Source organism: Ylistrum balloti, unplaced genomic scaffold (assembly GCF_031769215.1).
Source record: "Ylistrum balloti isolate Yb309-2 unplaced genomic scaffold, AGI_CSIRO_Ybal_v1 Utg369858, whole genome shotgun sequence".
In the NCBI taxonomy this organism is placed as follows: domain Eukaryota; kingdom Metazoa; phylum Mollusca; class Bivalvia; order Pectinida; family Pectinidae; genus Ylistrum; species Ylistrum balloti.
In genome coordinates, this window is record NW_026782007.1 from 870,779 (window position 1) to 896,515 (window position 25,737).

General features: G+C 36.6%; 2 protein-coding genes across 4 annotated transcripts; one reads left to right on the top strand and one right to left on the bottom strand.

The window, feature by feature from the left end:
• Positions 1 to 278: 278 nt before the first annotated feature.
• On the bottom strand, positions 279 to 7,320 carry LOC132545837 (F-box/SPRY domain-containing protein 1-like). The gene is made up of 3 exons (XM_060209507.1): positions 6,748 to 7,320; positions 3,344 to 3,419; positions 279 to 1,109 (listed from the first exon to the last, which is right to left on the bottom strand). The coding sequence occupies exons 1-3, from the start codon at positions 7,318 to 7,320 to the stop codon at positions 1,000 to 1,002; spliced, it is 759 nt and encodes a 252-aa protein (XP_060065490.1). The 3' UTR covers positions 279 to 999.
• On the top strand, positions 5,766 to 25,329 carry LOC132545835 (mitochondrial intermediate peptidase-like). Of its 3 annotated transcripts, none has more exons than XM_060209505.1 (20): positions 5,766 to 5,822; positions 9,109 to 9,392; positions 9,595 to 9,768; positions 10,244 to 10,332; positions 10,530 to 10,677; positions 11,089 to 11,207; positions 11,834 to 11,897; positions 12,540 to 12,696; positions 13,720 to 13,768; positions 14,142 to 14,202; positions 14,394 to 14,446; positions 14,655 to 14,808; positions 15,235 to 15,312; positions 16,029 to 16,233; positions 16,818 to 16,888; positions 17,028 to 17,126; positions 18,477 to 18,617; positions 19,384 to 19,505; positions 23,628 to 23,701; positions 24,791 to 25,329. In XM_060209505.1, exons 2-20 carry the CDS (start codon positions 9,189 to 9,191, stop codon positions 24,865 to 24,867), a joined length of 2,139 nt encoding a protein of 712 aa, XP_060065488.1. In that variant the 5' UTR covers positions 5,766 to 5,822; positions 9,109 to 9,188; the 3' UTR covers positions 24,868 to 25,329. The 3 variants fall into 3 exon arrangements, with proteins under 3 accessions (XP_060065488.1, XP_060065487.1, XP_060065486.1); XM_060209504.1 differs by lacking the exon at positions 5,766 to 5,822 and adding an exon at positions 7,374 to 7,447; XM_060209503.1 differs by lacking the exon at positions 5,766 to 5,822 and adding an exon at positions 7,634 to 7,806.
• Positions 25,330 to 25,737: the final 408 nt, after the last annotated feature.

Below are 25,737 nucleotides of genomic sequence, written 5' to 3' on the forward strand. Positions count from 1 at the left end.
CTGACAATTTTTTCTTTTTATTATTATTTAAATAACTGTATTTTCTTTGTGTAGTTTATAGGCAGGGTCTACTTTGGTGTCATTGGCATGTTAGAGACAGTAATTATGCCACTTCACAATTTACAACAGCAGTAAGTACTCTGAAATGTATTTATATTTGTAGAAATACAGAATTTCTTAGCATAGCCAAAACATAATTCACCACAATACATGTACAAAATTGGAGAATATAAAATAGTAAAATAGCTTTTTGAAAGTGGTAAAATTAGTCATGTTATTTAAAAAGACTTTTTCATCTTAATTTTTGAATTGGCAGAAATACTATGTCATAATTAATTACATAGTGTATATCAATATCTCCAAATCAGTGACAAGAATGAACAAAATAAAACAGAAGAAAACTTCCAATTTAAGTTTCCATTCAACAAGAAATATACATGGTACATAGCCATATATGTCATGGCCCAAGTCAAGGGAAGTAACTTGTGCAGTTTAAGCACAGCATGGACATCACATAGCAGACTTGTAAACTTGAAAATCAGGTGCCCATACAAACAACCTCTCATCCACACACTGGTTCAACCTTAAAGTCTATGAAGCACTACTGGTTCTCTCTATCTGAATATTTTTTTGTACAGTTGTGATTAGCACTAGTGGTTAAGTGTCCTATTTTCACCTGTGATGAAGCTTAACACATCAAAGTTGTTCATGTATATATCATGTTGTTTAAAGTGATGCCATATGGTACATTTACATGCTGATAGATGAGGCATACATGTTTACACAACATGATTTGCTTAATACTGCTGATAGCATTACACTATACACCTGTATTAAGGCTTATAGTGATTTAAAATGAATCAAACCCAATTGGGTTGTTCTCCGTTTCTATGGTCAGCTCAATTCATTCATATGCTTGTCACAACACAAGTCACATTCACTGAGATGCTTATCAGAATACAATTAGTTATAAATCCTACTAAAATAAGTGGAACCGTGTCATCCATCCAGAGGTGGTCCAAGGTACACCATTGACACTTCCGTGTTTCCATAAACAGCTGACACGGACGGGTACAAAGGAGTATCCGGCAAACCCCGAAATGCAACACCTGATAAAAAAAATACATATCTATTTAAAATAGGTTAGAAATAGAGGGTGTATTTCATATGTGTGTATTTCTCATACACAAGAAAACCCTGACATCATTTGTATACCATTATCTCATCAGATATCAACAAATTCCTTTGCTATTCACAAAAACATTCCTAGTTTTGCAAGGGAAAAGATGATAAAGACATCCTTTGTTGGATGGGAAAAAAGGAAAGTGAACAATGTTTAAGTCTTAAAAATATACTTAAAAATTGGTCAACATATCCCCTCATATAAAAGTAACCATATCATAATTGGATAACATCTTTTATACTTATTGGGCCATTTGTGATACATTCATGAACAGGTCAGCAAAACAAATTTCAGTATCTAATGATCAGAAAGCATGGAAGGAAGGTAAATGTTTTCCTCTGATGAAGGCTAATAGAATCTTACACCCCTGTGTTCTATAGACAGGGATATCTCAAACCGAGGTTTTTTTTTCCAAAGTTTATAGCTAGAGGCTTGCCGAGAGCTATAAATTTGAAAAAAATATCCCGAGGTTCGGGATATCCTTGTCTATAAAACACAGGGGTGATTGATTATTTTTCTCCCATACTTTTTGAGAAAAAAAAATCCTGTAGTATAGGCCTACCTTAAGTACATGTGAACCTAGTGTATTGTCATGAATGGCGTATGAATACAATGACATGTAAATTAGGTTGACATGTATGTCATGATACTACAATTCAATGCATGTTTCAAGTTACGAAATAAACATTTATTAAACATATTTTGATAGTTTTAGGTGTATATTTCATACATCGTAAACAAAATTAGCATTTGATTACAATATAATTAATCGTATCACTTCCAACTATATTTTGTTTGCACACAGTAGACCTTGTACAAAAGTTCACTCTAAGTCCGAATTCAAAATTCTAGGACTCTTCGCCTGAGCTTGGACTGAAGTGTTACTATTGTTTATCATGATACTGAATATTCCACCAGTTATAGTAGCACCCTGGAAAAGACCACACACTTCATTTTCCATAGATTCATTACGGCGTTTGCACAAGGAAATGCTGTTGTGCGCTGATGACACATGTGTAATGTTCGGTTGATTTCCTGAGGTATGTACATGTACTCAAGTTTGGTCACGGTCTGGGTGGGGCGGCCAGATGATGACAGAATAGATGACATCGTTTGTTTCTGTTTGTTATTTACAGTTCTATAGTTGTTTAGGGATTGAATGTTTTTGTGTCCAATTACAATAATCGCCTGTGCGTCATGTACAGAAAATGGTGACGCAATTATTTCTTTTTTAAAGTGCAGTGGGTCAAAGGTCAGATAAATTGAAGTGCGCTGTATATTGCATAATATATTATAATGAGTGTGTGCAGTATATCTTTTCCCTACCTCGGTAAAGACAGATTTATCTTTCCCTACTCCGAACAAGGATAACCCTGTGAAGTATGGGAGAAAGAGATGTCTATTTATCCTCAGGATATAATTGTTTACATTTAGCCTGAATAAACTGATATCTGTCATATCAAATTAAGTGCATGTGATGATCATGGGCTGTCCTTTTAATTAGGGAGACGAAAAAGTTTTCATTTTTCTAGCAAAAACATAATGTATGGAAGAAAATTTGAAAACATACTTGACAAAGGCGCACTAATGATCATCATCGATGAACTTGACTATCTAATGAGACACCATTTGAATGATAACACAAAAGGATGTTATACTAACATTACATTCAGTTAGATCAAAGCCCGTCAAAACATTCACTGCAAATGGCAATTGACAATGCTTCATTTACACAAACTTTCACCTTCTGAAATTTTGCAACTTTCTGTGTTGCATATGCAATGTTGATAGCATTGTTTAATCCAAATTTAATTAAGAGATTATAAGATACAATATCCCTATCCTAGATATCAACAAGCAAGTTCATGTAATTTGTGTCCCCCACTCTCAATGGTTCTTTGGTTGATTCTATATATAAAGTCTGACTAAAGGATGGTAAAATGCATATTTGTAAACCAAATTCCGTTCAAATTCATTGACATTAAGCAAAGTTATTGCACAGAAACTAAAACGGGATAGATGGACAATGGCCATTAAGACAGACACCTCCAAATTAATGGCCAGACAAACTGACACAGTTCCCAAATCAAGATAGTTAAACAGCACTTATACTGGAGTTGTCAAAAAAAACCCAGTGTCATGATTTGCTCATATACTCACCTAAAAATTCATAATTTTTCTCAAAAGCTAGCGTATTATCATCACAATCTAATATAACTCGTATTCTTTCTCCAACCTGAAAATATCAAACACACAGAATGATTAATTATATATCATACAGTTTTAAAGGAAGAAATATTTGTATCATTCACATTCTGAATCTTGTTTTTTAACTAAATATTTGTGAATTACAAGACTACCAGGCATGCTATTCTAAGACTAAAGAAGCTGTTCAACAATTTACACAAACATACATTATATGATACAAAGTGATATAGACTCACAGACACTTATGATAGCACAAAAAACTTCAGTAATTGTTATGTTTGATCAAAGGTAGCATATTATAGAGCGGAGATAACTCAGTGTGATAGTGTGCATACACATACAAATAATTTTGTTAACTTAATTTTGATGAATGTGTGGACAACGGTAAAAATTGTGATTACAAACTAGAACTTTCTCCAAGGTTGCAGACTAAAAACCCCTGCTCCCACATCAATTCTGATCAACTTCTTTGCCCCCTCAAACTATAAAGCATTTGAATAGATTAAGGAGTACAAAGTAAGCTCTGGGGGAGATGGACAAGGGGCAATAACTCCAAGAGCAAAAGCTATAGACTATTAATAAAAAGAAAATGTACATGCCCAATTTCTGTCAGTGTGTGTTGATATATCAGTGATGTATCACATTTGGAAACAATCTCAATGTTCCCCAAAAATTGGCAAATCCATAACTTGTATCTCTAATTTTCAAGGACTCCTCTATCTAAATACATTAATGAGTGTTAATATTGTATCCCCAGTTTTAAAATGCCGCGAGGGGGGATCTTAAATCTATAGGAATTGTCAGACATGTATATAAGCAATGATTCCATTAACTGCTGGTATAATAGCAGTAAATTTTAGGATCAGATATTTGAGTGTTTTCCTGTAGGACTCGTTCAAATTTTAGACCCAACATGTATCATATATACATGCATCTCTTAGTATATGGGATCATCATAATTTTGTAACGGTGTTCAGAACTTAACTTAAAAAGACACTATAAAAATTATTTAGTATAAAAGGTAGACCTATGTTAAAACTTGTTTGTTCCCAAAAATAAACCCTGGTGCACTACTTCACTATGTGTTGACTATAACTTGAAATTAAAGCATTCAAAATTAATAAAAAAATCAGGAATTGTGCAAACAGAGTACAACAATGTTTGACCTCACCAAATAAAATTTAATAAGAGACCCATGGCCTTAATTAATGGTCATTTGTCTTCATAATAAAACATTAATAAACAATTCTGATATGTTAGCAGCTAAGTTTTGTTTTTGTGAGGTACTGGTGTATACTTATTAGGCAGATTTTGTTAATGTATGTGTCACAGGGTAAATAGGAGTAAGTGTCTGTAAACGTCCTGTTTAATTTGTATTCGTTACTGTCCGTGCATTTACGTGTATGTCCTTATTCGGTATGTTACCTGTTAGGTATTGTCAGTGTCTGTCCTTATATGGAGTTGTCTTGAGATGTGTATGTGTCCAGGGGTGACAGGTGAGGAAGTTGTGTGAGAGTGCGTGTGTAGGGTAATAAAACTAGGGATACCACTGGGTGCTGGGCAGAAGTACTGGTGTATACTTATTAGGCAGATTTTGTTAATGTATGTGTCACAGGGTAAATAGGAGTAAGTGTCTGTAAACGTCCTGTTTAATTTGTATTCGTTACTGTCCGTGCATTTACGTGTATGTCCTTATTCGGTATGTTACCTGTTAGGTATTGTCAGTGTCTGTCCTTATATGGAGTTGTCTTGAGATGTGTATGTGTCCAGGGGTGACAGGTGAGGAAGTTGTGTGAGAGTGTGTGTGTAGGGTAATAAAACTAGGGATACCCCTGGGTGCTGGGCAGAACCACAGATTAGCTATGTCACTCTGGACGTCCTCAGGAGTCCAGGAGTCCAGGCGCCACATGTAGCTATGGATGTAAAGTACTGACACGAACTGACGGTCGGTGATATGAGATAGTTTCATTCCTAAACTAAGGGTACCAATAAAAACGTTTAACACACAACAAATTCTCGTTGATGGTTTGACATATGGAATGATTCAACAACATATGCATTTGTATATTGGACTTGACTGCATTACATAACCACCATGGACCCACAACAGATCATTGTCAGGTAGTTCCACTCCATTAGGTGTATTACCAATGATTATAGTTTATCAGGTAATTGTCTTGTTCGCTATTTATTGTTCTGTAATTTAGTAGTGTGATACCTTGATGTGAAAGTGAAAGTAGAAAAACTGGATGTTGACAGAGTGGTGAAGGACAGGAACGGAGGGTGATAAAAGCGCGCAAGCTGTCGAGAATGAACAATTGTTTTTTAATCTGGAAACTACCTGGAAACTACTGGATTAACTAGAATCTGAAGCTGAATGTTTGTAATATGTATGTGTATCAATGCAGAATATTAGAATGTTAGTGTGTTGGTAAGTCTCGCGTGTTGGAAAATTGTATTGCAATTTGTCAGTAATGGCCATGTGTATGTTGACAGCTGTACAAATTTAGCAGACGAGAGACTCGCACTGATGTTGTTTGATTATGCATCAACTGAACAAATACTATGATTAAACCTTTTGGGCAAGTTTTCAGTGTTGCAAACACTGTGCTTACATTTATCAGTGACAAAAAGGTCCACAACAAGATGGCTATTGATGCAGGTTGCCCTTCAAATTGCAAGAACACTGACAGTTATCAATGAGACACTGTCTAATAATAGGAAGCGTCAAAGAGACAGAAAACCTGTAACCAACCAACCAAGATGATGGATACTGTCTCTGCCCTAGGAAACCTGTACATTTTACATGTATGAGCCTAGTCCCAGTCAAAGGTCTTGGGATAAGATGCTGGCAACCCCCTGCAAATTCACATTAACAAAACACAGAACTTGTCTGTGAAAATTAAAAAAAAAGACTAAACATGTGTCTGAATTGTTCTAATCTCCTACTCTATATACCTTGTAATCTTGGTTACCAAAAACACATTTACATAAAACACCTTATGTCATGTATGAGCTTATCAAATGCTAGCCTGAAATATTCTGACGTTCTATTGACTTTATCATATTGGTCTTGAATCAATGAACTCATTGGCTCCAGAGACCAATATTAAAAAAACAGTGGACGGAATGTCAGAATAATTCAGACCAACCAAATGCTTGTTTCAGACGATAAGAATGCCAAAATTGTGCTGGAATATGATTAATACATAGGCATATGATTTGTAAATCATTCAAAATAAGACAACCATTAAGAACTTCCGCTTGACACTTCTGCATCAATTAAGATTGTATTGTACTGCTGTACATGTAGATGCTTCAGCATATGATCAGTTCACATGTCATTTATTAACTACCTGATACTTTGGAGCATTGTTTAATGTTGGATAATTTCCTTGGTTATCTCCATTGTGAATAAGATGATTATCTACAAGGTTCCAACCCCAGCTCTGGTCATCACTGCCTAGTAGACTCACGTAGCCCTGACACTGAATTGGGGCATTTTTGGTGGCTAGTCCTATCACAGCTACAGTTCCAAGTGGACCTTCCCACCAAATCTCCCAACAGTGTCGACCCGCTCGGAACCCTATCTTACCCCGAGAACCGTCTGTACTTTGTGCTACTGGGTTCCGATGCACTGTAAACCCATTCTGTTTCACATACATATTCCTCGAACAGTCACTTGGGTTCCATGCATGGTAAAATGCCCGTAATTTCGCTTTGTATGTAGGGACATTTTTCAGAACGTCCGATTTCAATGCTTCTTCTGCGAGTTTTCGCACACAATTAAATCGCCATACATCGTTATTCTCATCATTTAGATATTTATACCAATTCTTACACACTAGAGCACAATTCCGTAGATCAGATATGTCTATATAAGAAAACAATGCTTCCAATACTTGCGGTGGAAGTTTAGCAGCAGCCATATTATTACGGTGTGACAGTGTCAATTCGCGCGAGATCTGAGTGATTCAACGAGATTCAATATGTCAGCGTCCACGGTCGGAAAATGACTGTAAAAATGCATCTAAGGTTATCTGGCAAGAGTAGTGTGTAAGTCGGCATTGCGAGTATACGAAATAAATGTTTGTTATATTGTAACTTTACCGCCATTGTGTTCGCTAAATCTGCATATGGTATGTCATATCCTCTTTTGTGTTTTTACGTTTGTTTACATACATGTTCACGCACCTGCAGTCTGGAAGGTAAACAACACTAGCAAAACTCCTATCGACATATGCAAAGTGGATTGGATTTTTGCTTCAGTTGTTTACGTTCCAGGTACAGGTGCCTGTGCTTGACATGTCTAATTGTATCTTCAGCAATTGGTGGCAGAGGGTTTTGTAGGTTTACTTGGGGGTCAAATGAGTTGAATGATCTGGCCCAGGTTGCTAAATGAGAGAAAACATGTGGTAAGTGAAAAAAATGAATTGCAATTACAAAATTGGAAATGTATCAATTAGGCCTGTTTCAACAAATCTACAACTCTGAAATGAAATACAATGTTTCCCCGATAGCTCATATATATGATTATTTTTTCAGTGTTTGTACCCAAAATGCACTGATCTGATTTGTCCATTTTTTTCATGTCTCTATGAAAAAAACTATCTAGCTCCACCCATTAGAAAATGATTGGAGCAATCAATGGCAACACGCCACCTTGCAGCATTTCTGTTGGAACATCTTTTTTTGTATACATGGAATATCTGTTTTCATTTATCAGGTGTGTGGATCACTGTCATTCAGTGATGTTAACATAAATTGGACTATATCATCATGAATTGTCCAAATATTTCACAATGTATATGGTCACAAACAATAAGTAACTAAAACATAATGGATTTATCAGAGGAAATATGTTATTTTATTTTTACAGATATTCGTTTGGAATGTTATTGGTACACTCATGAATTCTGAATAACTGTAAATGGCATCAATTAGCTGTCAAGTACATCAAGCCATGTCACAGAAGTTTTTATGCATAGTGATTTATTATAAAGTAATCCTTCATGAAATTAACAAATTTATACATTTATGTGTGTAATTCTTGTTTTTTGAAACCAACATTTGGCAAATATAATGCAGTATGAATATAATATCTAAATACTTAATTGTATTTAATGTAAAATGTGATGAATAAACATGTGTGTACCATTGGAATGGAGAGGACAACCTATTGTTCTATTGGGGCGGAATCCAATACTCATCAGCCTTGTATCAGTATATATGTATAATTGCTGAAGAAATAAAATGTGCTGTTTTATCTTTTTAGAAAAAAAGGATATTTCCAATTTTGTTTAATTTATTTTTTAATTTTCACTAACCACTGGTCATCTTTACCCAGCCTTTGAACAATCGGTGCCTGAGGTTCAGAGTCGGAGTACCATCTGTTTAAATATTTTTGATGGTTAAAATTTCTTCTACAGTAAACCTGAAGATGACATTTGATGTGATCTCTAGACTCAGAACACTGATAATTGGCACAAATTCCCAACCCACCGACCCTATGTATGTATCATGTAGCGACAAGTCAGTATACTACATGTATTATGGATCATGGTTTGTGAATTCGCGCGAAGTCCCAGTGACTCAGACAGGACATCCAATTCAACCATAAATTGTTTCCATTCTTGATCTGTCTACTTGCAACGTTTCAAAATAATTTTTACATCAATCTTAATTTCTCAGTTACATAATACATATACATATTGTAGGTGCTAGCCTTTGCCATGAGAAGACAAGAAAAGACAAGAATTCTGTAATACCTGAAAAAGAGGAGGCATCCTAGCAGAAAATGGCAGCTTTATGTCAGAAATGTTTAGTGTCATGGCACTTGAAGTCAAAACTTGTCTTCCAAAGCCGTGTTTTGTTTTGCCAAAAGAAAAGTTGGTCAGCAGTAACTACAAAGAGACCACTCTCGACCTTGTCAGCTCCTCTTGCCTCAGCATTCAATTCCAAGCCATCCTACAAGTTCAGTTTCAACTTCAGAGCTGGTTGTGTAAGTTTGCTTGTGTGTAACATTAAGATTGATTTTGCAGTATTTCAAGTAACTGTCAGTCCTTTTAGATGATTCTTTCATCTTGGTGCAGAAATGTAAACTAGTGTTGATATCATGACTTTTTACTTTCTCCCTGTAAATTATACTCATATTTATACCTATTTTTTCAGACCATTTTCAAATTGTATGTTTGTTCTCACAGGGACTGTTTCAGATCATGGAATTACAAGATTTTAGTGGCTTTCATATCCTGAAGGAGAATGCTGAGATTGAAGTTGAATCCCTCGTTGAAGAGATAAAAAGCTTGAACAGGACAAAAAGTGTTGTGACACTGTTTGATGAGCTCTCTGATTGTCTGTGTAGGGTAGCAGATCTGGTCAGTAACACTGGTTGTAATTTCATGATTTACATGTCTACTGTAATAGAGACAGAAGTAATGAAACTTGAGTTCCTTCAATGGAAGAATAGAATTCTTACCATACTGAGTGAATAACAAAAGACAGAATTCCTTGATTGTATCCAAGCAATAAAGAAAATACCTAAAAGAATTTCTCCTTTTTAAAAAAAGAAACAAAAAGCAGAGTTCCTGCATTACATAAGGAAGTACATGAACTCAGTGCTTAAATTATCTCAAATTTATCAAAACTTCTGTTGTTAAGGAGGAACAAAATTAGAAAGTAATTACAAAAGATGTTTAGAATACATCATTTTGTAAAACATTTATAATATGATGTTATATAGAGACATTTTTGGGATGTGTGATTAGAGAAATGCTGTATTTGAATTACTGTTATTATGTGACATAACTTTTCCTGACCGAAACAGCATAATTATTTTAGTCTGTTTTTCAGGCTGATTTCATCCGCGTTTCCCATCCAGAACCCTTGTTTGCACAGGCTGCAGAAGATGCTTGTGTGCATCTCTCAGGAATTGTAGAAAAGTAAGCACTTTGTGTTGTATCAGATTTAGGATCCGTCATGGTCAAAGGTTCTGTTGATCTGTTTTCAGTGCATAACAAAGTAAAATTGTGTTTCAAAGATGTGCTTCTCATTGATAGCTGTACAAATATTGGAGTTTGCTTGCTTGGATCTTACTTTATAAGTATTATTATACATTTCATATAATCTGCTTTTCAAGGTTGAATACAAACCCTGACATATACAATGCTCTAAAGAAGGCTGTGGAGGAAGGGGATGTAGTACCTCTCAATGATCTAGACAAGAGAGTTGGAAAACTCTTCCTGTTTGACCATGAACAATGTGGTATCCATCTGGACAAGGAGAAGGTACAATCCCTGTGCTATTGGTTTTGTTAATGAAGGGTTATGACCAAGCATATCCTGTTGAACACTCTTGGCTAATTACATATAATGAAAATGTTGTGTTAGTGCAAAAGAACTATGCTGATTATGAGAAAACAGTGTTCAGAATACATCGAGTAGTTTAATGCTTATTTACTTCTTTATAAGCCATTTTGATACTAACTAAGCTGTGTACCTCTGATCACTGTAGGATTACCAATTAGACAGGTACTTTCATGGTATGTATACTTACAGGAAACCTAGATATAAATACATTCTTTAAGATAAGTGCCATAATGTTTTTAAACAGAATTTGTTAACATGAGATAATGCAGGAGAATGTTAACAGTATCATAGCCCCCAATTAATAGTGGATATCTATTTTCCTTGACACAGAGGGAGACTTTTGTAAAGCTGAACGAGGATGTCATGATGATTGGAAATTTCTTCATGCAGGGAACACATACAATGAGATCTGTAAAAAAGACTTCACTACCAGAAAGTATAAGACATTAGTAAGTTTGCGGTGATAATTACTGGATTTTATGAGAGGTATACTGACTGGTGCCACATGTACTGGAAAGACATGCCTTCAAGCAGTTTGATAGATTCACCTTTAATTTTACATGTGTGTCAGTACATGGAATAGTTTTTTGTGTGTTTTGATGTCTTTTCTATTCCTGATATTGCCTCTCCTTTTCAATTAATTGTCTCCCCTATTCCTTATGTTGCTTTTCCTTTTGTTTTGTGCTCACACCCTCCTGATGTTGTCTCAACTTTTCAATTGATTGTCTCCCCCTATACCTTACGTTGCTTTTCCTTTTGTTTTTGTGTTCACACCTTCCTGATATTGTCTCTACTTCTTTTTGCTGTCTCCCCTATTCCCCATATTGACTCTTGTATCAGTTTATTTCTTTTCCATTCCTGATGTTGTTTCTCCTATGTTTCTTTATGTCACCTGGGTTACTTATATTTTGCTGTATAGAACTTGAGATCCAGGAATATGGGTCTTGGTGCTTTGGTATACATGCACTTCTGAAGAGATCTGAAATCTTCCTAATCACAAGATCAAACAATTTTTGCAAAATTGAAAAAACATACTTGTGTTTGTCATCATTGGATTTGTTTATTTCTTTTTCAGTTTTAATATTGATGGTGAACATGTGCAAGTTTATAACCTCCATTCAGACCACTATAATGAACGGGTAAGTATTTAACTGTTTAGCAAGAACAAATCAAATTTCTATGATGTTTTACAGGTTGATTTTAATGTTCTCTATGAATAAGCTAAAATCGGAATGTCTGTAACATAACAGAAATGCTCTCCTTGTGATCATTGATAAGGAATACTCCTACATTTTTTGTAGATGAATATAAAAACTAAACAACGTCATCAGTAGTGATGGGAAATCTGTAGAAATCCACAATCATTTATCAGTTGAAACCAAATTCAAATGTAATGGATCAATTACATAATCAGCTGACTATGTGTTCAATATTCATAGAAAATATTCATTGCACAATGCAGTAATATTTTTTTGTATCCTGACCTAGATTACCTCACTTACCTAAAATTTACATAAGAATGAACATTATTGGCAATTGGCATCTTTATGACGCGTAATATGAATTTGGATTTTGCATAAACATCAGAAAATATCAATGTACCGATGATCGATTACAGCAAATCACAATTGATCATCGCATCAGATGATGCTGGACAATTAGATAATGGCTTATACCTGATCATCGTCGCATCACTAGTCATCAGTTCTGATTAGAAAGCAAATATTATATTTTGTAAAATTTTTGTAATGTAGAAACTTTGTGATTTTGTTTGGTGTTAGATGAGGGAGGCAGCCTACAAAATCTACCTTTATCCAGACAAACACCAGGAACATCTATTGATGAGTCTGCTACATGCTCGACACAAACTGGCTCAGGTTGTTGGCTTTGAGACGTACGCTCATAGAACCATTAAAGGCACTATGGCTGAAACTCCAGGTAGAATAATTATGTGCTAGATAACATCTTGACACTGTTACTTGGTGATTTCCTATTGTCCAGACCTCATTTCCAAGTCATTAGTTTTCACTGTTTTCAACTATTCTGTGATTTTTTGTCCTAGTGCATCCAGTGACTGTTACTTACAGAGAAATAAGTCATGTGATAAATTATCCATACTTATTGGTCAGCATATGCATATTAGTGCACATAAGACTGAGTTCAGCAATCAGCATCATCTGTTAATATCTATGCATACTACATTTGATATGTCCAATAAAACATCTATTCTCTATAATCCTTTACATCTTTCTTTGGCTTTAAAGCAATACATCATAGCTCAAGAGAATATATCATTCTACACAGCATTATGACATGTTTACTCCTAACCTCTAAAATATTTACTTACAATATGTTTGGAAAACGGGGGATATAAATTACATGAATTTGCTTGTTACTTCACAGGAAATGCTATCTTTTGTTACTTCACAGGAAATGTCATGTCTTTTGTTACTTCATAGGAAATGCTATCTTTTGTTACTTCACAGGAAATATCATGTCTTTTGTTACTTCATAGGAAATGTCATGTCCTGAAAGTCAAATCTTTTGCTACTTGACAGAAAATGTCTTTTTTGTGCTACTAGCATGTTGTTTGTTACTTCATAGTCTTGTGTTACTTCACAGAAAATTTAGTGTTTTATTTTACTTTTAAGAAGATGTCATGTTTCATGTTACTGTACAGAAATGCCATGTCTTTTGCTACTCCACTGATAATGCCATTTGCTTTAGTACCATGCAGAAAATGTCATGTCTTGGGTCACTGCACCTGTAATGTCATGTTTTATGTTAACTTACTCCTCAGAAAATGTCATGTTACTGCACAGAAAATATATTTTGTTTCTTCAAAAAAAAAAAAAAAAATTTATGTGTTACTTCATTGAAAATGTTAGTCTTGCATTACTTTACTGAGATTGTCATATTTTTTTTTTACTCCACAACCAAGTTTTTTTTCTGATTCCACAGAAAATGTGATGGATTTTCTAGAAACCTTGGCTGACAGTATAAGATCCAGGTGAGTGATTATACGGTGAGGTGTTTTAGAGAACAGTCACACATAGACTGTTTATTATCTCCCCTAGTCCTTCAACACCAACAGTTTACTTTCTTCATATTTTTGTTGTTTTTCATTTGTTGTTTTTCACCCACTTTAATTGTTGAGAATTACTTGGACCATCTTATGTCATCTGTAGAAAATATTTTTTCACATTCCTTGGATAAAAGATAAAGCTGTACTGGACAAATTCTTTTCTATACTAATGAGACCATGCAGTATTGACTTTTTTGAATTTGCTTTTTAAACTATATAATTCTTGAACACTCATCAGCATTTACCAGTAGAATTTCTCTATGAAATGTGTCTGATTGTCCTGATCATTTTCTTTCAGAGCCAATGCAGATTTTGCTGACATGCTTCACTTAAAACAAGCTGAAGGAGGAATAGAAAATGTGAGTACAGAGTTTATCATGTAAATACCTAATTTCTTAACTGCCTACAAAATTTTGTTTTTTATGGCATCGTTTCTGAATTAATGGCAAAAACGATGTGAAATGTTTGGTATTTGAAATATACTTATAATTTACATATACATTGTCGGTGAACTTGCTATGTATCATTTTTGCTCATTTTCTCTTTAAAGAAAATCTTGGCATGGGACCCACCGTATTACAGTGCTAAAGGGAGACAACTTGTGTAAGTGCAGGATAAAAAATATGTTTTTCCGGTATCTGAATTATAATTGATGTACATAATATTGTATCAAAAATTGTATAAAGAAATGTATCAGATATTAAGATATTTTTAAAAAGGATGCAGTTTTTTTTTTAAAATTGGAGACCTGTACAGACTCAAGTAATGTCTTGAAATGATACCTGTGTCATCATCTGGTACCAATTTTTAGATCTAACCTGAAGAGCTATGAAATGATGCCATATTTCTCTCTGGGGGGTTGCATGGAGGGTCTGAACAATCTGTACAACTGCTTATTCAATGTCACCCTGAAGAATGTGGAGCTTGAGAATGGCGAAAGCTGGGCAAAAGACATTCACAAACTGGTAAGTTCGGTTGATTACTAGTCTTCTCAATTGGTTACCGACAAGAACGTAAATTACTAATACAAGTTCTGAAGAGACAAATCTGCATTGATACTGCATCAAATTTAGGAATAAGACCTCAACAGTACACATATTGCTTCAGAGAGAAAAAGAAACATAAGGATATACATAAAACTATTTTGTATATTTCTCTTTCAAAACACACTATTGACTATATTGAACATATGATATGGTTTCAACTTTAAGTTTTCATAATTGTTTAAAATGTATAAAACATTAGATTTTTATGTTTTGTACATTTGAAATATTCATGTACAGAATTTAGCTTTTATTAAAGTGTGATTGCGTAGGCTATATTTCCTTAGATATAGTACATATCCAATTGATAATCAGCATTGACAGTGTGTACTGTGATTTCTGTGACAGGCAGTGGTGCATGAGACAGAGGGTGTGTTGGGCTATATCTACTGTGACTTCTACGATAGAGCTGACAAACCTCCACAGGTAAGTTAGTTTAGACACACAATGTTAGTGTGCTGACCTATATCAACTGTGATTTCTACGATAGAGCTGACAAACCTCCACGGGTAAGTTAGTTCAGACACACAATGTTAGTGTGTTGGGCTGTATCTACTGTTACTTCTACGATAGAGCTGACAAACCTCCACGGGTAAGTTAGTTCAGATACACAATGTTAGTGTGCTGGGCTATACCTACTGTGACTTCTACAATAGAGATGACAGACCTCCACAGGTAAGTTAGTTCAGACACACAATGTTAGTGTGTTGGGCTGTATCTACTGTTACTTCTACAATAGAGATGACAGACCTCCACAGGTAAGTCAGTTCAGATACACAATGTTAGTGTGTTGGGCTGTATCTACTGTGATTTCTACGATAGAGCTGACAAACCTCCACAGTTAAGTTAGTTCAGACACACAATGTTAGTGTGTTGGGCTATATCAACAGTGATTTCTACAATAGAGATGACAGACCTCCACAGTTAAGTTAGTTCAGACACACAATGTTAGTATGCTAGGCTATATCTACTGATTTCTATGATAGAGCTGGTAAACCTCTACAGGTAAGTTAGCATATAGCTAAAATATGTCTTCTTTAGATATCTGCTACTTAACAACATAACATATTGATGGTAAAATGTCTGTAAGTAACAACTTGGTTAGACATTCTGATAATAGAAAATGCTTTATTTTCCCTCAGGACAGTCATTATACTATCCAGGGAGGTAGACAAAAGGAGGATGGGACATACCAGCTTCCCATTGTAGTATTACAACTCAACTTCTCCTCAAATCGTGGTAATGTCCCCTCACTACTTACACACAGCATGATGGAAAACTTGTTCCATGAGTTTGGACATGCCATGCATTCCATGTTGGGACGTACAAAATACCAACATGTTACAGGTAAGTTGTAAAGAATTCATAACATCAAAAATGAAACAGTGCTGTAAGTCCCCTACAGCCCTACAGGTGAAACTAGGGGATGGGTGCTATCCGTCTGACCATCCATGTATTTATCTGTCCTTCCTTCTGTCTGTGTTTGTATGCAACACCCAAGTTTGTCAGCACTCTAGCGACCTTATTCCTGGAGAGATTCTCATCAAATTTCACTTACTTATAAATGCTCAAAATATCTTGAACAGGATTGACTTTTGAGTTTGTTGGATGTAGGTCAAGGTCACTCTCTTTTCAAATTATTATTGTCTAATTGCTTGCTCGGGGCAGTAGAGGACATGTACTGTTTAAGCAATATTAAGTGTATTTGTTTATTTAAATGATACATATTATGTCTATGCAAAAGAAATATTTCTCTGTATAAAAAACAATGTAGACTTTTGTTTGTGGCAATTTTCAATATCAGTGGTTGTAACAATAGTGTTGACTGATCAATCTCTTCCATAGTATAAACCTGAGTTTACCTTCTCCAAACCACCTATGGACCTAAGACTGCTGAGTTCTACAATAAAGTGTCATTTTCTCTGTTCCAGGGACCAGATGTCCAACAGATTTTGCTGAAGTACCATCAATACTTATGGAGTATTTTGTCTCAGATCCAAGGGTAGGTACTCATTGGTTTTAGCTAGTGTCATATAGGGGAAATAAGGAATGTTTTTTATCATTTGATAAAACAGGATTTTCCTTCTGTACATGAACTGATTTAAACATTAAATTGATCCATCATGTTATTTGATTTGTAGGTGCTCTCAACATTTGCATTCCACTACAAGACTGGTGAGCCCCTTCCTATGGAGCAAATACAGAAACTTTGTGAGGCCAAGAAGTTATACTCAGCATCAGTAAGTACTCCTTTGGTGCAAATATAGAAACTTTGTGAGGCCAAGAAGTTATACTCTGCATCAGTAAGTACTCCTTTGGTGCAAATACAGAAACTTTGTGAGGCCAAGAAGTTATACTCTGCATCAGTAAGTACTCCTTTGGTGCAAATACAGAAAATTTGTGAGGCCAAGAAGTTATACTCAGCATCAGTAAGTACTCTGTTGGTGCATATACAGAAAATTTGTGAGGCCAAGAAGTTATACACAGCAGCAGTAAGTACTCCTTTGGTGCAAATACAGATTCCAAGTGAGGCAGTGAAGTTTTACTCCTATATTTCTTCAATTTGTCCCTCGTGACATGGGGCGTGTGGGGCCCCAAGTGCGAAAGTTAGTCAATATTTTGCTTCGAAATGCTATTCTTTCTTAATGCTTTAATGGATTTCAACCAAATTTAGTCTAAAATGTCATGGAGAGTGGGGAATCATTTCTTAAATTCAGAATGTTAATTCAACCCCTAGTTAATAGGAATGACCTTGATCTGCTTGAAAGGTCACATGGATCAAATATGTTAAAATTTTTAAATGACTTCTTCTCAATAATTGAAATGACCAGGGTGCTCATATTGGACCAACTGTCAAGGTCACAGGGGTCAAATGTGTTGAAATGCTTAAGCAACTTCCCCTCAATAACTGAAAGGCCCAGGGTGATATTAGGCCTTTAGCATGCTAGAATGTAGAGACCAATTTTGTTAATATGAATGACATTGACCCACTTTCAAGGTCACAGGGGTCAAATGTGTAGAAATTCTTAAATATGTTCTTCTCAATAACCGAAATGCCAAAGGTCTTGATAATGGGCCTGTAGCTTTCTTTTTCAACAAGCAATATGTACGGAGTAATGGCATTTGTGTAGTGCATGTATAAAGAATATGGTTTCAAGTTTGCTGAAAATGTCTTGATGAATCTGCAATGTCTTCTATGTGAGTTGTAGAGTAGTTCAGCGATCTATTTTAGGCCTATTTTGTCGCTTTAATATATAGGTTTTTATAGAGAGATGACCGTTAAGGCCCAAGGACCCCTTGTTTTTCTGTATTAACAGGACATCATTATTAAGGAATAGGTTTATATAAATATAAAGGCAGGTTTGTTTCATTGACAAGCAGATCCTTCGGCACTTAAAATACAACATTTCTAATTGGGAGGGATCTACAAATATTAATACAGTCATTGAAAGGCTTAGTGAAGTTAAGCTTGTCAGAAAGTAAAATAAAGTAGGTCTGCTCTTTTTTACAAACAAACCTGGTCCAACTGGTCAAAGCAATCAAAGGAGAATGGTCTAGGTGTTTTATGTACCCGTATTTTGTATTACCAGGACATGCAGCTCCAGGTGTTCTACTCCATCACAGACCAGGTGTTCCACAGTCGATATCCATTTAAGGACAACAAGAGTACAACACAAGTGATGGCTGAGTTACAGGACAAGTATTACAGCATTCCTTATGTCAATAACACAGTAAGTCCATTCGTTTTCTGTAGTGGGTGACACTTGAAACTTTACAATATTTCACATTTGACTGAAGATAAATGATATAAATTAGAGATATTAAGTGGTTTCCTGTTTTCGTAATAGTGGTCATAAGATCTGTTAAATAAATGAATGAAGTTCTCTGTTAAATGCCATATGTCTGAAAAAATACTGATTTTTACAAAGATGTGGAGGGTGAGCTAGAGAATGTTCATATAATTTGTCATTTTGATTTTCTACTTAGTATATTTTAAAGTTTGAAAATAAAGAATTTCTTTTTTTTCAGTGTTGAAAAAATTGCAAAATTATTCTGCTGCAAAAAAGTATTGAAAAAGATGACATAAACTTATTTATTGACTATTCTGTCTCTGATGCCAGCTACTTTCAGTATTTTATTGTTATTTGTAATATGCTGGTTTTTGTTTTGCCAAAAATGGAATTCAAGTTTGAGTTGAGTTAAAAATAATGTAATATCAAATTGATAATTTCTGATACTTCACTGGCAAAAATGTAAGTTTGAACAAGTTTCTTACACCGAGTTTGCATTTTAGCTATTGCAGACATTCTATATCATGACCTTTTGATAGCATCAGCTGAAGCAGGCTATGTTAAGTATCATGTTTTATTCAGCATTGTGTCACATTTCTTGTCCTGAAAAAAGGAAAATACTTGTTCACTGATATTGCATCTAAAATCATACAATGACCTCAACACAAATTGTTTATTTACAATATATTCTGCATATATTATCTAGGCATGGCAGTTAAGGTTTGGTCACCTTGTTGGATATGGCGCCAAGTATTACTCATATCTCATGTCAAGGGGTGTAGCTGCCAGAATCTGGAATACCTGCTTTAAAGATGACCCTTTCAACAGGTAACATGATAAATGGTGAGGCATAGAATAGCCAGTCACACCATCAGGTGAGATATAGAATAGTCAGTCACACCATCAGGTGAGATGTAGGATAGCCAGTCACAACATCAGGTGAGATATAGAATAACAAGCAACACCATCCGATGACATATAGAATAACCAGTCACACCATCAGGTGAAATGTAGAATAACCAGTCACACCATCAGGTGAGATGTAAAATAGCCAGTCACACCATCAGGTACAATGTAAAATAGCCAGTCAGCCCATCAGGTGAGATATAGAATAACCAGCAACACCATCAGGTGAGATGTAGAATAGCCAGTCACACCATCAGGTGGGATGTAGAATAGTCAGTCACACCATCAGTTGAGATGTAGAATAGCCAGTCACACCATCAGGTGAGATATAGAATAGCCAGCCAAACCATCAGGTGAGATGTAAAATAGCCAGTCACACCATCAGCTACAATGTAGAATAGCCAGTCACACCATCAGGTGAGATGTAGAATAACCAGTCACACCATCAGGTGAGATGTAGAATAACCAGTCACAACATCAGGTGAGATATAGAATAGCCAGTCACACCATCAGGTACAACATAGAATAGCCAGTCACACCATCAGGTGAGATGTAGAATAGCCAGTCACACCATCAGGTGAGATGTAGAATAGCCAGTCACACCATCAGGTGAGATGTAGAATAGCCAGTCACACCATCAGGTGAGATGAATAATAGTCAGTCACACCATCAGTTGAGATGTAGAATAGCCAGTCACACCATCAGGTGAGATGTAGAATAGTCAGTCACACCATCAGTTGAGATGTAGAATAGCCAGTCACACCATCAGGTACAATGTAGAATAGCCAGTCACACCATCAGGTGAGATGTAGAATAGCCAGTCACACCATCAGGTGAGATGTAGAATAGCCAGTCACACCATCAGGTGAGATGTAGAATAACCAGTCACACCATCAGGTGAGATATAGAATAGCCAGTCACACCATCAGGTGAGATGTAGAATAGCCAGTCACACCATCAGGTGAGATGTAGAATAGCCAGTCACACCATCAGGTGATGATGTAGAATAGCCAGTCACACCATCAGGTAGATAGAATAGCCAGTCACACCATCAGGTAGATGTAGTAGCCAGTCACACCATCAGGTGAGATGTAGAATAGCCAGTCACACCATCAGGTGAGATGTAGAATCACACCAGCCAGTCACACCATCAGGTGAGATATAGAATAGCCAGTCACACCATCAGGTGAGATGTAGAATAACCAGTCACACCATCAGGTGAGATGTAGAATGCCAGTCACACCATCAGGTGTAGAATAGCCAGTCACACCATCAGGTGAGATGTAGAATAGCCAGTCACACCATCAGGTGAGATGTAGAATAGCCAGTCACACCATCAGGTGAGATGTAGAATAGCCAGTCACACCATCAGGTGAGATGTAGAATAGCCAGTCACACCATCAGGTGAGATGTAGAATAGCCAGCCAGTCACACCATCAGGTGAGATGTAGAATAGCCAGTCACACCATCAGGTGAGATGTAGAATAGCCAGTCACACCATCAGGTGAGATGTAGAATAGCCAGTCACACCATCAGGTGAGATGTAGAATAGCCAGTCACACCATCAGGTGAGATGAATAATAGTCAGTCACACCATCAGGTGGAGATGTAAAATAACCAGTCACACCATCAGGTGAGATGTAAAAGTAGCCAGTCACACCATCAGGTGAGATGTAGAATAGCCAGTCACACCATCAGGAACTCTGTAGAATAGCCAGTCACACCATCAGGTGAGATGTAGAATAGCCAGTCACACCATCAGGTGAGATGTAGAATAGCCAGTCACACCATCAGGTGAGATGTAGAATAGCCAGTCACACCATCAGGTGAGATGTAGAATAGCCAGTCACACCATCAGGTGAGATGTAGAATAGCCAGTCACACCATCAGGTTCTATGTAGAATAGCCAGTCACACCATCAGGTGAGATGTAGAATAGCCAGTCACACCATCAGGTGAGATGTAGAATAGCCAGTCACACCATCAGGTGAGATGTAGAAAAGACAGTCACACCATCAGGTGAGATGTAGAATAGTCAGTCACACCATCAGGTACAACATAGAATAGCCAGTCACACCATCAGGTGAGATGTAGAATAGCCAGTCACACCATCAGGTGGGATGTAGAATAGTCAGTCACACCATCAGTTGAGATGTAGAATAGCCAGTCACACCATCAGGTGGGATGTAGAATAGTCATTCACACCATCAGTGGAGATGTAAAATAACCGGTCACAACATCAGGTGAGATATAGAATAGCCAGTCACACCATCAGGTGAGATGTAGAATAGCCAGTCACACCATCAGGTGAGATGTAGAATAGCCAGTCACACCATCAGGTGAGATGTATAATAGCCAGTCACACCATCAGGTGAGATATAGAATAGCCAGCCAAACCATCAGTTGAGATGTAAAATAGCCAGTCACACCATCAGGTACAATGTAGAATAGCCAGTCACACCATCAGGTGAGATGTAGAATAGCCAGTCACACCATCAGGTGAGATGTAGAATAGCCAGTCACACCATCAGGTGAGATGTAGAATAGCCAGTCACACCATCAGGTGAGATGTAGAATAGCCAGTCACACCATCAGGTGAGATGTAGAATAGCCAGTCACACCATCAGGTGAGATGTAGAATAGCCAGTCACACCATCAGGTGAGATGTAGAATAGCCAGTCACACCATCAGGTGAGATGTAGAATAGCCAGTCACACCATCAGGTGGGATGTAGAATAGTCAGTCACACCATCAGTTGAGATGTAGAATAGCCAGTCACACCATCAGGTACAACATAGAATAGCCAGTCACACCATCAGGTGAGATGTAGAATAGCCAGTCACACCATCAGGTGGGATGTAGAATAGCCAGTCACACCATCAGGTACAATGTAGAATAGCCAGTCACACCATCAGGTGAGATGTAGAATAGCCAGTCACACCATCAGGTGAGATGTAGAATAGTCAGTCACACCATCAGGTACAATGTAGAATAGCCAGTCACACCATCAGGTGAGATGTAGAATAGTCAGTCACACCATCAGTTGAGATGTAGAATAGCCAGTCACACCATCAGGTGAGATGTAGAATAGCCAGTCACACCATCAGGTGAGATGTAGAATAGCCAGTCACACCATCAGGTGAGATGTAGAATAGCCAGTCACACCATCAGGTGAGATGTAGAATAGCCAGTCACACCATCAGGTGAGATGTAGAATAGCCAGTCACACCATCAGGTGAGATATAGAATAGCCAGTCACACCATCAGGTGAGATATAGAATAGCCAGTCACACCATCAGGTGAGATGTAGAATAGCCAGTCACACCATCAGGTGAGATGTAGAATAGCCAGTCACACCATCAGGTGAGATGTAGAATAGCCAGTCACACCATCAGGTGAGATGTAGAATAGCCAGTCACACCATCAGGTGAGATGTAGAATAGCCAGTCACACCATCAGGTGAGATGTAGAATAGCCAGTCACACCATCAGGTACAATGTAGAATAGTCAGTCACAACATCAGGTGAGATATAGAATAGCCAGTCACACCATCAGGTGAGATATAGAATAGCCAGTCACACCATCAGGTGAGATGTAGAATAGCCAGTCACACCATCAGGTACAATGTAGAATAGCCATTCACACCATCAGGTGAGATGTAGAATAGCCAGTCACACCATCAGGTGAGATATAGAATAGTCAGCCACACCATCAGGTGAGATACAGAATAGCTAGTCACACTATCAGGTGAGATGTACAATAGCTTGCCACACCATCAGGTGAGATTTAGAATAGCCAGTCACACCATCAGGTGAGATGTACAATAGCCAGCCACACCATCAGGTGAGATGTAGAATAGCCAGTCACACCATCAGTTGAGATGTAATATTACTAAGATAAAGTATATACTTTATGTAAAATGTGCATAAAGTTAGCCGCAGAAATAGTTTTATTTATTCAATGTAGTTAGTTACATTCTTTCACTCTTATCTATAATATAATTGTCTTATTGTGTCTTTAATATTATTTTTTCTTGACATTACAGGCAAATGGGTGAACGATACAGGGAAAAAATGCTGCGACATGGAGGGGAGATAGCACCTGGAAAATTAGTTCAGTGTATGTAATGTTATCTCACTGAGGGTTGATAGTCCCAGTGCAGTAGGTTCAGTTTGTGTATTCATATCTCACTGAGGGTTGATAGTCCCAGTGCAGTAGGTTCAGTGTATGTAATGTTATCTTACTGAGGGTTGATAGTCCCAGTGCAGTAGGTTCAGTGTATGTAATGTTATCTTACTGAGGGTTGATAGTCCCAGTGCAGTAGGTTCAGTGTATGTAATGTTATCTGACTGAGGGTTGATAGTCCTAGTGCAGTAGGTTCAGTGTATGTAATGTTATCTTACTGAGGGTTGATAGTCCTAGTGCAGTAGGTTCAGTGTATGTAATGTTATCTGACTGAGGGTTGATAGTCCTAGTGCAGTAGGTTCAGTGTATGTAATGTTATCTTACTGAGGGTTGATAGTCCTAGTGCAGTAGGTTTAGTTTGTGTAATGTTATCTTACTGAGGGTTGATAGTCCTAGTGCAGTAGGTTCAGTGTATGTAATGTTATCTGACTGAGGGTTGATAGTCCTAGTGCAGTAGGTTCAGTGTATGTAATGTTATCTGACTGAGGGTTGATAGTCCTAGTGCAGTAGGTTTAGTTTGTGTAATGTTATCTTACTGAGGGTTGATAGTCCTAGTGCAGTAGGTTCAGTGTATGTAATGTTATCTGACTGAGGGTTGATAGTCCTAGTGCAGTAGGTTCAGTCTATGTAATGTTATCTTACTGAGGGTTGATAGTCCTAGTGCAGTAGGTTTAGTTTGTGTAATCACATCTCACTGAGGGTTGATAGTCCCAGTGCAGTCTGCAAAATTTGACAAAACACAGGGATGAAATGATATATTTGCAATCAACTTGAGCATTAGGTTGTTAAGTAGCTGTGAACCACCAGTCACCCAGTAAATTGATTCCACTATCTTGTAACATTTTTTATTCTAAACAAATAGAATAAATCAAATAAAATTCATATTTAAAACATCAACCGATTTCATAATTTCTGCAAAAAGAGTATTGGCAAAAGCTAAAATCTGAATCATTCAAAAAATGACTTTTGTATTACTCTAGACAAGAGTTGTTTGAAAACAATGAAGTCTCTTTGCCATTTCAGCCATGCTACAGGAACCAGAGGAGCTGACTATGAACCAGTTAGTCCAGTCACTTATTCAGGACCTGGACCGTTGTTGATGAGGATATCTCTTCATATCTACTGGGAACATGTGACATGTGTAATGTTTACATTTATAAACAAAAACAAATAACAGCCGAGTAGTCAGAGACTTGGGTTTTATCAGTCTGCTACAAATGTTTGTGAACAACACCTGGGCAGTCTATATATAGATCATCTGACCTCATACACTTTGGAATTTTATTACGAACTGATGGAACCTGTGATAGAACACAAGGATGCCAAATCTATTTTTTATTTTTGTTATGGAGTGAAGAGATTTCTGCGACTAACAGCTGTTTTTACTTAATACATTATAAATTAGTCATCACCTGTGATTTGATTATCATTGTAGTGTTAAAATGACGATATTGATTTGAAGCTTGTTGATTATTTTATACTAAATAAATTGTACTGGGAACAATTTGCTTTTCCCAGCAGTTTCTGAATAAATTATTACCCTTTTACAGATTATGGTTATTAAAGCATTTGCAATTTATTCATTTTGTAGAATTTTTTTACAATGAAATTGATATTGTTGTCATAACTAGGAAAATCATTTATTTGTATTTGTGCAGACATGTTTGTCATATGAGTAGATTTTGGGATTACATATACCCCGGGTATAATGTCAAGGTGTGAATTATCTTAATCAGGACGTACATAACACGTTTATAATGTATTGTTGTCAGCACAATATATCTTTCAAAAACTCATCATTTGTACTATATTTATTCTAAATTAAGCCTCATGTTTTAGCGTAAAAGTTCAGTGTTATAGAGAGGGAAGAGCTTGTTGGTGAACTACTTTTAATTTACTATTGTTTTACCTTAACGATTCAGCAAAAATGAAGAAAAGGGCTTACTTGTGAGGGGGCTTACATGTGGATA

Coding starts and splice junctions, on each gene's coding strand:
- LOC132545837 (XM_060209507.1), bottom strand. CDS start 7,320: ATGGCTGCTGCTAAACTTCCACCGCAAGTATTGGAAGCATTGTTTTCT. Junction 3,420..6,747: donor ACAATGCTCCAAAGTATCAG/GTAGTTAATAAA, acceptor TGATATTTTCAG/GTTGGAGAAAGAATACGAGT. Junction 1,110..3,343: donor GAAAAATTATGAATTTTTAG/GTGAGTATATGA, acceptor TTTTTTTATCAG/GTGTTGCATTTCGGGGTTTG.
- LOC132545835 (XM_060209505.1), top strand. CDS start 9,189: ATGGCAGCTTTATGTCAGAAATGTTTAGTGTCATGGCACTTGAAGTCA. Junction 9,769..10,243: donor TGTGTAGGGTAGCAGATCTG/GTCAGTAACACT, acceptor TCTGTTTTTCAG/GCTGATTTCATCCGCGTTTC. Junction 15,313..16,028: donor GAGCTGACAAACCTCCACAG/GTAAGTTAGTTT, acceptor ATTTTCCCTCAG/GACAGTCATTATACTATCCA.